The sequence below is a fragment of the Heterodontus francisci genome, chromosome 5 (assembly GCF_036365525.1).
Source record: "Heterodontus francisci isolate sHetFra1 chromosome 5, sHetFra1.hap1, whole genome shotgun sequence".
Lineage (NCBI taxonomy): Eukaryota > Metazoa > Chordata > Chondrichthyes > Heterodontiformes > Heterodontidae > Heterodontus > Heterodontus francisci.
This window is the reverse complement of record NC_090375.1, coordinates 139,857,996-139,876,007: the sequence shown is the minus strand read 5'-3', so window position 1 is coordinate 139,876,007 and position 18,012 is coordinate 139,857,996. Positions and strand designations below refer to the sequence as shown.

At 41.3% G+C, this 18,012-nt stretch overlaps 1 protein-coding gene across 1 annotated transcript in view; it reads left to right on the top strand.

Annotated features, from left to right (window-relative positions):
- The window catches only part of csmd3b (CUB and Sushi multiple domains 3b), a 2,327,439-nt gene that overhangs the window by 1,708,595 nt on the left and 600,832 nt on the right, over positions 1 to 18,012 (top strand). The window contains exons 15-18 of the mRNA XM_068032163.1: positions 2,734 to 2,928; positions 7,491 to 7,629; positions 8,142 to 8,329; positions 8,540 to 8,728. Coding sequence (XP_067888264.1) covers positions 2,734 to 2,928; positions 7,491 to 7,629; positions 8,142 to 8,329; positions 8,540 to 8,728 — 711 coding nt within the window. The remainder of the gene's footprint in view (positions 1 to 2,733; positions 2,929 to 7,490; positions 7,630 to 8,141; positions 8,330 to 8,539; positions 8,729 to 18,012) is intronic.

The window sequence follows — 18,012 nt, the reverse complement described above, 5'->3', positions numbered from 1 at the left end:
AAATCCATATCTGCTTACGGTGAGATGGAGCTGGCATATCAGAGTTATACTCCTGGCTCTGCTTTGTTAATGTCTTCACAAGTTTTTAATAATGTGAGAAATGTGGCTAATTTAAAAAGTTTTATCCATGTAAGAAGCTACTTACAAAACAGTATGTATTGAATACATAGAGATGAGTTTCCTGATATCCACTAGCATTAGTTGCGAAGGGATGAGGGAATCAACAGTGGCAGCTCAGTTGACATTGCACAGAATTTACAATACAGAAAGAGGACATTTGGTCCAATCGGCCTATGCCAATGTATATGTCCCACATGAGCCTCTCCCCACTCTAATTACTTTGTCTAATTCTATCAGCATATCTTTCTATTCCTTTCTCCCTCATATGTTTATCTGCATTCCCCAAGAAAAAAGTGAATGTTAGTGGTCAGTTCGATCCTATCCCAATGAAATGTGTAATGTATCTTGTCCCTGTCTTCCCACCATTGTTTTCCTTGGATTACATCCCGTAAACATCAGTTTGTATCAGTGTGACTGTGCATAATTTTACACCATTACAGCAGCAGTTAGTTGGTTATTGAGCAACCCAAGATTACACGCAACCCGGCAATAATGAGGTACTTTAAAGTGGAACCCGATACTCCAGCAGAAATGATATAAGCAGTAGTTGACATTCAAAGTGCATTGTCTTTTTTGAGGCTGTCAGTTGTGGTGGGAAGCATCACTAAAAGGTTGTCAGTGGTATTATTGCATTCTCTGAAATTATATTAACGCTGACATTTGTCAAGTTGACTTATGTTTAATACCAATACAGTTGCCAAAGGCTTTTCCTTCTTAATATCTCTCTTGTTCTGTTTTGTTTGATTAAAGTAAATGTGAGGTAGCTTGTCTTGTCGGTACTGTCAGAGCAGAAATCATATTCTGATCAGTTCTTTGCAACAAAGATCATGATATTGACATTTTGTTCAGTAAAAATAAATAGGATAAGGTGGCAACTAGTCTGATGCAAAACAATTGTACATTAATAATCCACCACATATGTTGATATCAAATAGCTTTATATTTGGGGTGAGTTATACTCATATTAGTAGGTGTTATTCTGCCAATATGGTACATTATTGGCTTTGTTTTATTAATTGAGAGCAGATCAGTTAGCATCAATTGAGAAAAAAATTATTATTTTGGGTGGATCCCTTCATCAGAACATTCTTGAGAGGTGTCACCTGAAATGTTAAACTACAAGAATGTAAGGGATGCATAATTGCTGAATGTTACACATGTATATGAAATAATCCATGGAAGACACCAGTACCAGTGTGATGGAAAAGAAAAACTTACATTTATGTAGCACCTTATCATCTCTCAAACTGCTTCACATAAAAAAGAGTTCTTTGAAATGCAATGGTTGGAAGGGAGCAAAGCAAGATCCCACTGACAGCTTTGAGATGAGCAACCAGTAAATCTGTGCTGATATGTTGATTGAATACATCATGAGAATTCTTCTGTTTTTCTTCAAATAATGCCATGGAATATTTAACATTGGGCCTAAATGACTGGAAAAGACAGATGGGGCTTTAGCTTTGTGCCCTATTTAAAAATGGCATCTCCAAGAATGAGCTGGAGTGTCAACGAAGAAAATGTGTGCAAATTCTGGAGTGAGTTTTGAACTTACAAGCTTCTAACTTAGAACTGAACCAGACTGTCACTTGTCAGCTATATTGTTTTCAAATATAGAATTCATTAATTTATATAAAAATGTTCATTTTGAACTTTTCTTGAGACGGAAGCTAGCATTGGTGGACTTCAATGATGAGCATGCAGATCTACCTATTTGGAGTCGGAGGAGATTAACCAATGGCTTCCCTAGTTAGCCCCAATCAGTAACCTCCAGATTCTTCCCAAAGATCCATCCTTGGCCCCTTTTGCTTCCTTGTTTATATGCTACCCCTTGGTGGCATCAGTCTGTTTCTACATGTATACTAATGACAGCCAGCTCTCCCTCTCTCCCATACCTCCTGACCCCTCCAGTGCCTCTGTAATTTAGGATTGCTTGTTCAACATCCAGTATTGGATGAGCTGCAGTGTGCTCCAGCCACGTATTGGGAAGTTTGAATCTATCAATTTCAACATCCACCTCAAACTCCATACCCCAGTTCCACCCTCCTCCCATCACTCTCAGGCTGAACCAGTTTTTTCACTACCTCAACACCTTATTTAAGTTCAAGCCAAGTTTATGATCCTATATCTTCTCCAAACCCTTCTTCCCTGATAACACCATCTGCAAAATTCACCCCTTTGACCAAGCTTTAGGTCACCCATCCTAATATTTGGTAGTTTGGCTTGGTATCCATTTTTTTCTCTTATGTCTCTATGGGATAATTTTCTACATTAATGGTACTACATAAATGTAAGTTCTTCTTCCTCATCCTTGCCTCTCCTCATCCTTCCCTCTCCTCATCCTTTCCCCCTTCATCCTTCCCCCTGCTCATCCTTCCCCCTCCTCATCCTTCCCCTCTTCTCTCCATCCTTCTTCTAATTCTCCCACCACTCCCCCCTCCCTTTGTTCTTTTATGTTATAGGCCCTGAGATTTTATGGGAAATGATTAGTTATTTGACGATATTGCAGAATATTTGCATGTGTAACTGGTCATGTTTCTTTCAAAATAAAGTGACTTTAAATTCCAATTACCAACATGAAAGTTTAGCCATAATTTCCCTCTTTTCTCTACATAGCATTTGGACACAATGAGTGCCCTGACCCTGGCATTCCCATTAATGGTCGACGTTTTGGTGATGATTTTCAGTTGGGAAGCTCAGTATCTGTCCTTTGTGAAGAAGGATTCATCAAAACCCAAGGGACAGAAACTATAACTTGCGTCTTAAAAGATGGAAAGGTCATGTGGAGTGGCCCCATTCCTAAATGTGAAGGTATTTCCAGACAATTTGATTAACAAACATCAGCATGCATTAAAAATGTGACAAGTGATATTACCCAGGAATCGGTATTGGGGCCTCAGCTGGTGGCATATATAGTAATGACGTGGATGAAGGAATAGAGACCTAGGACTAGTATGTAGTGTAGATGTGCCTAGGACTTTTCAAAGAGACATAGTAGATAGACTAAGCATGAGGTCAAAACGAGATGACCAATGGAATTCAATATGAGGAAGTGTGAGATCATCCACTTTGGATTTGAGATAGACAAATTGAATATTTTCTTAATGGTGAGGAACTAGGAACTGTGGAGGAGTAAAGAAACTTAGGGATCCTTGTACATAAATCACTCAAAACCAGTGCACAGGTACAAAACGTAATCAAAAAAGCTAATGGAATGTTGACCTTTAACTTAAGGGGGTTGAAACTCAAAGTGAGGAAGTGATGTTTCAGTTGTACAGAGCCTTGATCAGACCCCATCTGGAGTTCTGCACGTAGTTTTGGGCACTGAACGTCAGGAAGTATATATTAGTCTTAGAAGTGCCACAGTGCAGATTCAACAGAATAATACCAGGTCTTAAAGGATTAAATTATAAACTTGGGTTGTATTCCCTTGAGTTTAGAAGATTAAGGGATGATCTAATTTATGTGTTTCTCCTATTTCTCATCTACATGCTGCCCCTTGGTGTCATCATCTGAAAACAATGTCAGTTGTCACAGGCTGGACTTTATGAACCCCCTGAGGTGGGGTCGGAGGCAGGGCAAGGGGGGGGCTTCATAGAAATGCGACGTGAGGCGGGGGGCAGAGGGCCCATTGTCAAGCGATTTTGTCGGGGGCGGGATAGGCCGACGATATCCTTCCTGCTCAGAGGCCAGTTGAGGCCCTTAAGTCGCCTATTAACAGCCACTTAAGGGGTTCTTATTTTTAGCTGCTGGAATTTAACCAGCAGTGGTGGGGGGGTGCATCTGTCATGTGGGGAGATTGCTCAGTAATATGAGGCGCCTTCCCTGCGGGCTTGGAGGGACCCTCCTCTCTTGGCAATTTGTGGTCCACGGCGGTCCCCTGCTAGGAAAATCTCCAACTGCCTGGACCCCCCTCCTCCTGCGCTACATGCCACCCCATCACTGGGGAATTCTGGACATGCCCCGGTGACCCCGCCTCTCCTACCTCTTGCCTGGGTCTCCAACGCTGGGCCTGGGTGCAAGGCCTCTGCAATACTGGCAGTAACCACGGCTCCTGGTGGTGCTGCCGAAAATGCTGAGCTGCCAGCCCTGTGATTGGCCAGCAGCTCTTGGAGGTGGATCCCTGTCTTTAAAGGGATGGGGATCCCGGTGCCAGGCACTTAAGTGCGGAACAACGCAAGATCGCGCTGGGGGCAGGGGTGTGTGTGATCGGTAAGGCCGAGGTGGGGTTCCCTCACCTTTTCGGCTCTGCGCCAGGATCCCCACCCACACCACAAAATCCAGCCCACATGTATGCTGACAACACCCAGCTCTACTTCACCTCCACTTCTCGCAATACCTCCACTGTCTCTAAATTGTCACTCTTCTTATTAGATATCCATGCTGCATGAGCAGAAATTTCCTTCAACTAAATTAGGGCGGTGCAGTGGTTAGCACCGCAGTCTCACAGCTCCAGCAACCCAGGTTCAGTTCTGGGTACTGCCTGTGCGGAGTTTGCAAGTTCCCCCTGTGACCGCGTGGGTTTCCGCCGGGTGCTCTGGTTTCCTCCCACAGCCAAAGACTTGCAGGTTGATAGGTAAATTGGCCATTGTAAATTGCCCCAAATGTAGATAGGTGGTAGGAGAATGGTGGGGATGTGGTAGGGAATATGGGATTAATGTAGGATTAGTATAAATGGGTGGTTGTTGGTTGGCACAGACTCGGTGGGCCAAAGGGCCTGTTTCAGTGCTGTATCTCTAAATCAATAAATATTGGTAAGATTGAAGCCATTCTCTTTGGCATCTGCTTGGGGTCAGTTAGCTCAGTTGGCTAGATGACTAGCATATGGTTCAGACCAATGCCAACAGCATGCGTTCAATTTTTGTCTCAACTGAGATACACTTGGGGATCTGCCTCTTCACCCTGCTCCTGTTGGCAGAATTCAAATGTTAGTCTGTGACGCTGACACGACTGAAGCAGAAGCAGAACAAAATCCATTCCTAGCCACTGATTCCATACCTCTCCCTGGGAAATGTCTGAGGTGGAAACAAATTGTTCACTAGTTGGTGTCATATTTGACCCTGAGATGAGCTTCCAATGACATATCCAATCACTGAGACCACCTATTTTCACATCCATAACATTGCCCATCTCCACTCCTGCCTCAGCTCTTCTGCTGTTGAAACTGTTACAACTGAAGTGGGAAAGTGCACTATCTTTTCTAGTTCCACTTCTCCACAGGTCACAACATTTTTTAAATGTTTATCCAGTTACCAGTATGGTCAATCATATACTCTACTCTTTATCCCAGAATAAAATACACCAACCAGGTTTCTTTAATAAACAACAAAATTACATCAGTTTATTATAAAACAAGATTTATCCAGTAATGAAGCAAAACATTAACACACAGATTGAAATATGAAAGTTCCCTTTTTAAATACCCAACACACACACACACTGGTTAAAGAAGAAAAAAAGAAATTCTCTCTGCAGAGATCTTTTACAAAAAAAGACAGAAGAAAAATACTTTGGCCAAATACTTGTCAATTCTTGAAGAAAAAGGATGAGACATGTAGTGTCCCCAAATGGCATAAAGCTTGGCATCCAAGTACATGTAGCTGGGTCATTGGGATCTTTTCTGAAGCAGTTCTTTACAGGCAGCGTAGAGAATTAATCTGGCAGGCTTTCCAAGTACTTCTCAGGAGAAATGCAGCATCAAGGGTTTTAGCGCTCACACATTGGATTCACAGGGTTTTTTCAAAGAGGTCGAGAAAGAGGAGCTGGGTATTTTTCAGCAGGCTATGAAGACAACTGATTTCAACATAGTCCACATCCCAACTGAACCAAAACAATATCCCAAAAGTGAAATCTCCTGACCACCGTAAATCATGATATGTCACTTCTCTATAAACATCTCCCCAAGTCATCAAGGTTTCTGTTGTTTATTGAGCTTAAGGCATGTGACATCCAGTAAAGGTTGGTTTTCCAACAAGACCTTCCAGTGACCCTTGTTTTTAAAAATTCACATTCATGGCATCTTTTCAGCTTTCCAAATGATCCATAATTCTAAAATACAAGTCCTCAAAAAAAAAAACGAAAAAACGAAGCACTTTCATAACAAAACAATCATCTATGCCTTTATTACCTCTAGACTTGATGATTCCAATGCACTCCTGGTCAGCTTACCCTCTGTAAACATGAAGTCATCCAAAGCTTTGCTGCCCATGTCTTAAATCATACCAAGTCCCATTCACCATGCTCACCAACCCACATTAGCTCCTGATTAAGGAATGTCTCAAATTGAATATTCTCATACTTGTTTTTAAATCTCTCCTTGTCTCTGTAATCTCCTCCAACCTTACAACCCTCTGAGATATCTTTGCTCCTCCAATTCTGGTCATTTGAAAATCCCTGAATTTAATTGCTCCACCGTTGGCAACCATTGTTTCAACTGCCAAGTCCCTAAGCTCTGAAATTCCCTCCCTAAACATCTGCGCCCCTCAAACCCATCTTGATCCTTTAAGACGATTCTTAAAGCTATTCTCTTTGACCAAACTTTTGGTCATCTGTCCTAATATCTCCTTACATGGCTTGGTGTCAAATTTTGTTTGGTAACAGTCATGTGACATTCTTTTACCTTAAATGCATTATTTAAATACAAATTATTGTTGTTTAACATGATAAAAGGATTCAATAGGATAGATACAGAGACGCTGATCTGCTCTCATGGGGACACCTGGAAGAAGAGGGCATAATCCTAAAATTAGTGGTGGCCAGTTAGAAGTGAAATCAGGAGCATTTTTTCCAGACAAATGGTAGTAGATTTCTGGAACTCATTTCCCACAAAAATTGTGGATACTGAGTGAATTGAGATTTTCAAGACTGAGATCGATGGATTTTATTTGTTGGGTAAGGTTATCAAGGCAAAGATGGACAAATAGTGTTGAGCTGCAGGTAAGCCATAATCTAATTGAATGGCGGAACATGCTCGAACAGTTGAATAGTCTACTCCTGTTCCTATGATCCTAAAAACTCTAATTCTCATTGTGGTAGCATAGCTCTAATAGATACAAATAATTGTTCCACATGTTCTGACTGAGTGACATGAATTATTATCATTTGGTTATTTTGCAAAATGGAAGTGATAATTGCAATCTTGTAACATTCATGTGGTGTGTTTTGTTCAACCAATATGCATTTTGAGTAGAATTAATGACATGTAAAATGGGACACTCAAAATGTTTCCACTCTTATAATTTTAATATTCTTTAATCATCTTTATTCTTAATTTTCAGTTATAGCTATCTTATATTTAATACTGCTGTACACCTTTGCATAGTCCTTAGATTGGTACGTATGTGTTAAGGCATAAATCTATTCTCTTCCTTTAGCTCCTTGTGGTGGTCATTTTTCTTCTCCTAATGGAGTAATCCTATCACCAGGCTGGCCTGGATATTATAAAGACTCCCAGAACTGTGAGTGGGTGATTGAAGCTGAACCAGGACATTCCATCAAAATAACATTTGAAAGGTCTTCTCACAAGCTTCTCTTTCATATTTTGATATGTTTTTGTGTAACTGTTTTAATTGATAAACACAGTCTTTGTGCTTTTAAGGATGGCTTAAATGGCACAGCCTAGTTATAGTAGAAAACGTTTGCTTTTGATATCTTGGCAAATATCTTAAATTAAAAAATGTATAGTACTGCATATATATCGGCATATGTAAAACAGTTCTTCCATTACTTTCTTATCAATATATATGTTTCAAAATGATAAAAGTAGAATTATAATGGCTCTTGTACTATTTAGAGGTTAATGTTCTACTTAGCTATTCAGGAGTTGATTTATTGCCTTTCTCAGTTTATAACAATTAAATATTTATGATCAAATCATTTCCTAAAACCTGATCATTATTTAGTTTTATATAGTTGGTTAAGTATACTTAGGCGATACCTGATAAAAGGTTGACTTATAACTCTCCAGTACTTAATCTTGTTTAACCATCTTGTAATGACTCTCAAACAAATTTAAATTTCTCTAGGTTTCAGACTGAAGTTAATTATGATGTTCTGGAAATTCATGATGGCCCAAATCTTCTGTCCCCACTTCTTGGCTCTTTCAATGGCACACAAGTTCCTCAATTTCTCTTTAGCAGCACCAACTACCTTTACCTTCTCTTTACAACTGATAACAGTCGCTCCAATATTGGTTTCAAGATTCATTATGAGAGTAAGTTCTCCTTGTAGCATCTTAATTGAGCTTGCACTTCATTTAGATTTGTTTGATCAGCTGAGCTTTTGATATTGTATTACAAAGGAAGCAGCAACTGTGTATAAAACAGCTTTTGTGAATATAATGGAACAAAATGTTCAGTTTTAGATAAGCAATGTGCGTTGTGTTTCTTATGATTCTTTTATATTTCCCTTTCTGTTCCTGCAGGTGTTACAGTAGATACATATTCCTGCATGGATCCTGGGATCCCAGTGAATGGCTTTCGTTATGGGCAGGACTTCTCAATCGGTTCCACTGTAGCATTTAGCTGTGAATCCGGTTACACAATGAGTCATGAGGAACCTTTGATGTGTGAGAAGAACCACTGGTGGAATCACCCATTGCCTACTTGTGATGGTAAGGAACTATTTTTAGTCACCTCAGTCTAGAAATTGGCATTTGTGCACTATTCATGGACTAATTGTGGGCTACTAAAGATTTTTGGGAGTACCAAAATCTATTTGATTTACAAATAATTTTAATACTTTCAATCTTTGGCTTGCCCACTTGGTGAAAAATATAGCCCTATGAAAAAGAAGAGGTGCTCACCCTGTTAGTTTGCTGTAAACTGCAATTAGGATACAGGTATGCACCTGAGGTATCACTGGGGAAGCAAAGACACATATTCACCTAGTAATACAAACAGATGGCAAAGTGTCACAAACCTGAAATGTTGGGCTGAATTTTCCCACGGACATTGGGAATCTAGCATCGGGATCATTTCCGACACCATGCATTTCAGTATTGTGCTTACTGGATTAATTCTACAGCAGGCAGCCAATTAGTAGGCCACATATACGTTCACCGTCCAATTGGAGAGGGCCGAAGGGAGGGCCAGCTGGCAGCACCACTAAGAAAGGTGAGCATTGCGCAGGCAGATTGAGAGCAAGAGAGCACCAAAAGATGGATTTGCTCACCTAATGGTGGAAATGACATCTTGCAAATAGCGTGCAGAACCATCTCAGTTGATCAGTCCACAGCGGCAATGATTCCAAATGACTGCATTTGCCTAGGGATGCATAAGACATTTCCGCTCCTTTGTTCCCTGGATTCTGGAAAGGTCCCAGTGGGTTGGAAATTAGCAAATGTAACACTGCTGTTCAAGAAAGGAGGGAGAGAGAACACAGATCAGTTAGCCTGACAAGAGTCGTCGGGAATGTGCTGGAATCTATTATTAAGGAAGTTTCAATAATGCACTTAGAAAATCATAGTATGATCAAGCAAAGTCAACATAGTTTTACAAAAGTAAAATCATGTTTGACAAATTTATTTTAGAGTTTTTTGAGGATATAACTAGTAGGGTACTTAAAGGGGAAATGATAGATGTAGTATAGCAGGATTTCCTAAAGGCATTCAATAAGCTGCCACGCAAAAGGTTATTAGGCAAGATAAGGGCTCATGGAGTTAGAGATAATATGTTAGCATGGATAGAGGATTGGTTGATGGAGAGGAAGCAAAGAGTAGGTATAAATAGGGCATTTTCAAGTCGGCAGGCTGTGATTAATGGAGTGCCGTAAGGATCAGTGCTGGGGCCTCAGCTATTTACAATCTATGTGAATGACTTAGACGAAGCGACAGAGAGCAATGTATCTAAATTTGCTGACAATACAAAGATAGGTAGAAATGCAAGCTGCGAGGAGGACACAGAGAGGCTGCAAAGAGATATAGACATGTTAAGTGAGTGGGCAACAAGGTGGCAGATGGAGTATAATGTGGGGAAGTGTGAGGTTATTTACTTTGGTCATAAGAATAGAAGAGCAGAACATTTTTTTAAAGGTATGAAACTTGTAAATGTTGATGTTCAGAGAGACTTTGGCACGCTCGTACAAGGAACACACAAAGTTAGCTCGCAGGTACAGCAAGCAATTAGGCAGGCAAATGGCATGTTGGCCCCATTATGGTAGAGGGGTTAGAGTACAGGAATAAAGAAACCTTACTACAATTGCACAGGGTTTTGGTGAGACCACATCTGGAATACTGTGTGCAGTTTTGGCCTTTAAATTTAAGGAAGGACATACTTGCATTGGAGGCAATACAGCAAAGGTTCACTAGATTGATCCCCGGAATGAGAGGGTAGTCCTGTGCTGACAGGCTGAGTAAATTGGGCCTATATTCTCTGGAGTTTAGAAGATTTTTTTTGATTTAAAAAAAAACTGACCTGGCCCAGCTCCCGAGATCTCCTGCATATATCAGCAGCAACCACCTCTCCTGGTGACGCTGCTGAGGCTTTAGAGCTCTGGCCCTCTAATTAGGCCGACAGCATCAGGAACCTGCCTGCCATCTTTAAGTGAATGGCAGGCCTGTAGGTAGCCAATTAGGAGGCCACTTGTGGCAAAATTGCTGAGGCAATCTTGCTGCCGGCAAGTGAGGGCACAGGACCCATTTTTTTACTGCAACATCGGGGTCCCGACGCCCATGGTAAAAATTCAGGACTGCTTCTCTATCCACAGATGCTGCTTGACCTATTGAGTTTTTCCAGCATTTTCTATTTTTATTTCAGACTTCCAGCTTCTGTAGTATTTTGCTTGAGTATTAACCCAATATTACTGGCCACTGTTGTACATATGCCTCCAGTGTTGAACCGAATGCTAATAGCCATGTCTAGGGTCATTGTTTACCATTTGAAACACCATTTCTTTCCATGGGTTTCAGTGTAATTTTCTACATGTATATGTAGAACAACAGATGCCCCTCTACATTGCTTTCATTGATCTCACCAAAGCCTTTGACCTCGTCAGCAGACACGGTCTCTTCAGACTACTAGAAAAGATTGGATGCCCACCAAAGCTACTAAGTATCATCACCTCATTCCATGATAATATGAAAGGCACAATTCAACATGGTGGCTCCTCATCAGAGCCCTTTCCTATCCTGAGTGGCGTGAAACAGGGCTGTGTTCTCGCACCCACACTTTTTGGGATTTTCTTCTCCCTGCTGCTTTCACATGCGTTCAAGTCCTCTGAAGAAGGAATTTTCCTCCACACAAGATCAGGGGGCAGGTTGTTCAACCTTGCCCGTCTAAGAGGAAAGTCCAAAGTACGGAAAGTCCTCATCAGGGAACTCCTCTTTTCTGACGATGCTGCTTTAACATCTCACACTGAAGAGTGCCTGCAGAGTCTCATCGACAGGTTTGCGGCTGCCTGCAATGAATTTGGCCTAACCATCAGCCTCAAGAAAACGAACATCATGGGGCAGGACGTCAGAAATGCTCCATCCATCAATATTGGCGACCACGCTCTGGAAGTGGTTCAAGAGTTCACCTACCTAGGCTCAACTATCACCAGTAACCTGTCTCCTGATGCAGAAATCAATAAGCGCATGGGAAAGGCTTCCAATGCTATGTCCAGACTGGCCAAGAGAGTGTGGGAAAATGGCGCATTGACACGGAACACAAAAGTCCGAGTGTATCAGGCCTGTGTCCTCAGTACCTTGCTCTATGGCAGCGAGGCCTGGACAACGTATGTCAGCCAAGAGCGACGTCTCAATTCATTCCATCTTCGCTGCCTCCAGAGAATACTTGGCATCAGGTGGCAGGACTGTATCTCCAACACAGAAGTCCTCAATGCGGCCAACATCCCCAGTTTGTACACACTACTGAGTCAGCGGCGCTTGAGATGGCTTGGCCATGTGAGCCGCATGGAAGATGGCAGGATCCCCAAAGACACATTGTACAGCGAGCTCGCCACTGGTATCAGACCCACCGGCCGTCCATGTCTCCGCTTTAAAGACGTCTGCAAACGCGACATGAAATCCTGTGACATTGATCACAAGTCGTGGGAGTCAGTTGCCAGCGTTCGCCAGAGCTGGCGGGCAGCCATAAAGACGGGGCTAAAATGTGGCGAGTCGAAGAGACTTAGTAGTTGGCAGGAAAAAAGACAGAGGCGCAAGGGGAGAGCCAACTGTGCAACAGCCCCGACAAACAAATTTCTCTGCAGCACCTGTGGAAGAGCCTGTCACTCAAGAATTGGCCTTTACAGCCACTCCAGGCGCTGCTTCACAAACCACTGACCACCTCCAGGCGCGTATCCATTGTCTCTCGAGATAAGGCGGCCAAAGAAGAAGATATGTTTCAGTATAAGGATCAGTTTCAGATTTCAAATTAATTCGAAAAAAAATAAATTTAAAGGTAATGGCCCAGAAAATTCACAGGGACTTAATCCCGATGAGGATTGCCTTCACCGCTGAACCTCATCCTTAAGCCCAGTGAAGTTTACAGGCTCAGGGTAGGAGCCTGCAGGAGCAGTCCTTCAACAATGCGGCACATCTGTGATGCAAGCCTGCTAAAGATGCTGGCAAGCTTGGGCAAGGGGTTGCAGATAGTGGCCATAGGAATCCCCAGTGTCAAGGGCCACTGTTTAAAATTTCTCTTCTCCCGGCCTTTGGGGTCCCAGACCAGAATCTCAGCCTAGATACCTACCTTGGTGGGGGACCCAACTCCACTCCACTCATCTTGCTCAGACGTACTGGCCTCCAAACTTACACTGGGCCCCTTTGAGGAAACATCCAGTGTAGGAAAGTCTCACCCTCACTTTTTCAGATCAGTGGCCATATTTGGAGCAAATAGAGCCTCTTTCCACAAATAAGACTGCAGGAAACTTCATCACAGCTCCAAAATTTGGTGTATTCAGTTCTTGGCTGATTTTGTGGCTGTTCCATTGATTTCAAATGCGATTTTTCGGGTCTCCTCCAAAATGGATGAGCAATGTCAGGGCTAGTGTTTTGATTTGTTTGGTCAACCTGAAGGCAGGCATCCTTCCCCACCCAAAAAAAAAATCACATTTGTCGGCCCAAAGCTAAATAGCTGAAAACTAGTTTTATATCTTTGTAGTTACCATTTTGATAGGTTGAATTCAGTTTAGGCGACATTGAAAGTATTCATCCTTTCTTCACTTTCGTGCTTTTGTTGTTCACATTTTCCCAATAAAAAGGCAACTCTTTGTTAACAAATGAAAAGGAGTCTAAATATTGCATACAGATAAGAAATTTCAATAATATCAGTAGATGTTTTCCATTTTTCATCCAGTAATACAACTGCACAAATCATTGACTGAGTTAACTGACTTCAGCAGCTGTATTTGCTAATAAGCTAATGTGTAACTTCAGAATAATTGAACTCATTGTATTTGGCCCAGCCATCCTTATCCTTTAATCCTTTTAATCATCCTCTTTCTTTATTGTAAATTTGAATACAAGATTCCAAGGGTATATGTGCCACCTACACATAAGAGACTTCTGGACTTAATAATATGTGCATGAAGACTGAGAGACATTATTGCATCGCAGTTCAGTGATCATTCATTCTGTTTCACTCGCCTACACAAATGTTAATTGTATATTTTGAATCGTTTGAACTGACGGGGAGAGAATTAATGATGGCACAATATTATATATAGAACACTAAAAATTGAATTCTGAATTAGAAGATTTGGTTTGGAACAGGAGTAAACTTTTGGAAAAACATCCAAGTGCATTGCTGACATCACAAAACCATAACTGACAAGAGGATGAGCAAGAAATGGAGCTGGAAGAACAAAAGGGAAGATGAATTTTTATGGGGGTTCTCCCTCTGATAAGACTTTTTAACATTATTTTGCTGGGCTTGTTGTGGTCCTGAGCAGGTGTGAGAACCCCCATGGAAATGCATCTCCAATGTCATGTAAAATTATTGCATTAAGTTATTTCGAGAAATGGTATTATTTGTTAAGGCGATAAAATAGGTGCCAAAAATTGCAAAATTGGCTGGCTCAGACACCCAGCACACCAATTTTTGCTCCAACCTGCCAGTGGTAATGTTGTTCCTGCCTGCTTCGGGGGCAGTCAGAATCGGGATGGGTAAATGGTTCGCCATTCGCTTGTGCCCCCGCATCCCTTGGTTCTCATTCTGAATTAAAATTGAACCTTCTGGATTCTGTTTAATGTATGCATATTTTTGTGGCATGGTGATCACAATTGAACACCATACTCCAAATGTTGTCTGGCCAATGAATTGTGAAGCCTTACCATAATCTCTGGAGATCTTTAATTTACTGTGCTGGCTTTGTATGGTAAATTTTGTAAGGCTGCGCTACCATTGCAGAGTTTACCTCAACAGAGCATCGATTGGAGAATTGGCTGCAGAGTTAAATATCAGAGCATCAGGAGCACCCCGAATCTGGCATGGTGACCTTGGATCTGCACTCCCATTGAGCAAGGCTTTCTGCCAAAAACACACCCTTCCTAAACTTATGCCTATTTTTCTTTTGCTAAAGGAGCATGATTAAATTCATATTTTCTCTTTCATGTTGCTTTTCAGTTCCTCTTCGATTTCTGGATATCTAGGATGAAATAATGTTACACTGACACAATTCTGCCTAGCCCTTACTGGCCTCGTCGATCTAAATAGTGTTAATTTCTTAGATAGGCTCTGGAGCTCTAATCCATTTAGATTTCTTTGTTCTACTTGTCCCTCTCTTAAACCATCTCTCCTCTTTGTATTGTCATTTTTACCTCAATCTAATTCCGAATCATCCTGAATTTAGTATATAGATTCTCTCAATAATTATTCTTTTGTTGCTGCTGAATATTTATCCATGCTGTGAACTACTACCATAATCTTAGTTCAGTGATTGGTTCTTTCCAGGTACGTTTAGTTGCTGCCCCATTTCTATTGCTGAGAAATCTCTGTTATTTGATTTCCTTTCAATTAAATTATATGAGCAGCATATATCTATGTAGCAGAAGAACTAAGGCTAAGCACATTTAGAGAACTTTTAAAAAATCAGCTTCCTATTTATCTATTGGACATCAGAGTGTATATGATTAGTACTTAAGGAGCTGAGGAGGAATAATGTGATAGATTCAGATTATAAATCCACTGCCAGTTTATGCTGGCAGTGCAGCCCCATATGTCTGATTTGTCACTGAATTAGTTGCAGCCCTGAAATAAGTCTGTCTTTTTTAAACAATGAACCCATAATTTGGTCAGGTTATTGTGGCAGTGCATCCCAGCTCCATTTCTATCATGAACAGTATTTAATGGACAGAGTCAGATCTGTTTTACTTGCACAACCTTCTTTGTTTAGTTCTTGATGGTTACCTGTAATCAATTACTTGTTAATAGATTAATTCACTGAAGCTGAGTTTAATTCATATTTGTTTTTGTAATTGGTAGGAAGTTTGAGGTATTGGTTTCCACTTGGTTGTGCAGTTTTTCTTGCCACAATACACTCAAAATCAGCATAACCAGCACAAAAGGATTTTTTAAGCACAAATTATGTTCAACATAATTTGAGTTTCCACGATCTTTTGCAGTAGTTTAAAAAAAAAAGTGCCAGAAGCTGGCCACACCAACAAAACTGACCAGGCCCCATGATCAAATGAGTCACCATTGAGAGTTTCCATTAATTGCACTTGTCTGCCAGCCTTCGGTTCTAAAAATTAAGCTGGATCTACTGGGCACACGGACACTATTAGGTACATATCAAAAGCTTTTGAGTGTAACTCTTTATATTTTATATTTTTGTCATTTTCAGTTATTTATAATTAGGCTACTCACAGGTGGTGGACGAGATGCTACGATTCAAAATACTTTTTTTTGTGATAAACCCATTTCCAGCTGTATTAATCAACTTACACCTAGTTACCAATCTTAAATATATCAGGGATTTTTTTTCTAATGCATATTTTTTTTTAAAGGAAGTGTTTGCAAGTGCTGCCTGATTGGACATAAAATTTATATGAACGAACGCAATGATGTGCAAATATTGCTTGAAATATTTGCTTGCTTTGTCGATTATGTTTTGTCAAAGTGCAAACTCTGGTCATAAGTAAGTTTCAGCTTAGAACAATTGAACTTCTTGAAAGCAAATAAGAGAAGCAAAGAGAGTGCATGAAAACAGACTGGCAGCCAGCATTAAAGGAAATCCCAAAGTTTTCTATCGACATAAATGGTAAAAGGGTGGTGAAAGGAGGAGTGGGGCCAATTAGGGAATAGAACGGGGATTTACGCATGGAGGCAGAGGACATAGGTGAGGTTTTAAATGATTACTTTTCATCTGTGTTCACTATGGAGAAGGATAATGCAGGTGTAGAGATCAGGGAGGGGGATTATGATATACCTGAACATATTAGCATTGAAATGGGGAAGTATTAGCTGTTTTAGTGGGCTTAAAAGTGGATAAATCCCCAGGCCCAGATGAGATGTATCCCAGGCTGTTATGTAAGGCAAGGGAGGAGATAGCAGGGGGTTTCTGGAACAAATTTTCAAATACTCTCTGGCTACAGGAGAGGTAGCAGAGGATTGGAAGACAGCAAATGTGGTACCATTATTCAAGAAGGGTAGGAGGGATAAACCAGGTAATTACAGGCCAGTCTAACATCAGTGGTTAGGAAACTGTTGCAAAAGATTTTGAGGGACAGAATTAATCTCCGCTTGGAGAGGCAGGGATTAATCAGGAATAGTCAGCATGGCATTGTCAGGGGAGATCGTGTCTAACTAACTTGATTGAATTCTTCGAAGTGGTGACTAGATGTGTAGATGAGGGTAAAGCAGTTGATGTAGTTTACATGGACTTCAGTAAGGCTTTTGATAAGGAAGGTAAGAGCCCATGGGATCCATGGCAATTTGGGAAATTGGATCCAAAATTGGCTTAGTGGCAGGAGGCAGAGGGTAATGGTCAAGGGTTGTTTTTGCAAGTGGAAACCTGTGACCAGTGGTGTACCACAGGGATCAGTGCTGGGACCCTTGCTGTTTGTAATGTACATTAATGATTTAGACATGAATATAGGAGGTATGATCAGTAAGTTCCGATGACAAGAAAATTGGTGGTGTCGTAAATAGTGAGGACGAAAGCCTTAGATTACAGGACGATATAGATGGTCTGGTAAGATGGGCAGAGCAGTGGTAAATGGAGTTTATTCCTGAGAAGTGAGAGGTGATGCATTTTGGGAGGACTAACAAGGCAAGGGAATATACAATGGATGGTAGGACCCTAGTAAGTACAGAGAGTCAGAGTGTACTTGGTGTACTTGTCCAAGGATCACTGAAGGCAGCAGCACAGGTAGATAAGGTAGTTAGGAAGGTATGTGGGATACTTGTGTTTATTAGCCGAGGCATAGAATATAAGAGCAGGGAGGTTATGATAGAGCTGTATAAAATGCTAGTTAGGCCACAGCCGGAGTACTGTGTACAGTTCTGGGCACCACACTATAGGAAGGATGTGATTGCACGTGTTGCCTGGGCTGGAGCATTTCAGCTATAAAGAGAGACTGAAAAGGCTAGGGTTGTTTTCCTTAGAACAGAGAAGGCTGAGAGGGGACATGATTGAAGTATGCAAAATTATGAGGGACATTGATAGGTTAGATAGGAAGAAACTTTTTCCCTTAGCGGAGGGGTGAGTAACCAGGGGGCATAGATTTAAGGTAAGGTGCAGGAGGTTTAGAGGGGATTTGAGGAACTTTTTTTTTACCCAGAGGGTGGTTGGAATCTGGAACGCACTGCCTGAAGAGGTGGTAGAGGCAGGAACCCTCACAACATTTAAGAAGTATTTAGATTAGCACTTGAAATGCCATAGCATGCAAGGCTATGGGCCAAGTGCTGGAAAATGGGATTAGAATAGGTAGGTGCTTGATGGCTGGCACAGACACAATGGGCTGAACGGCCT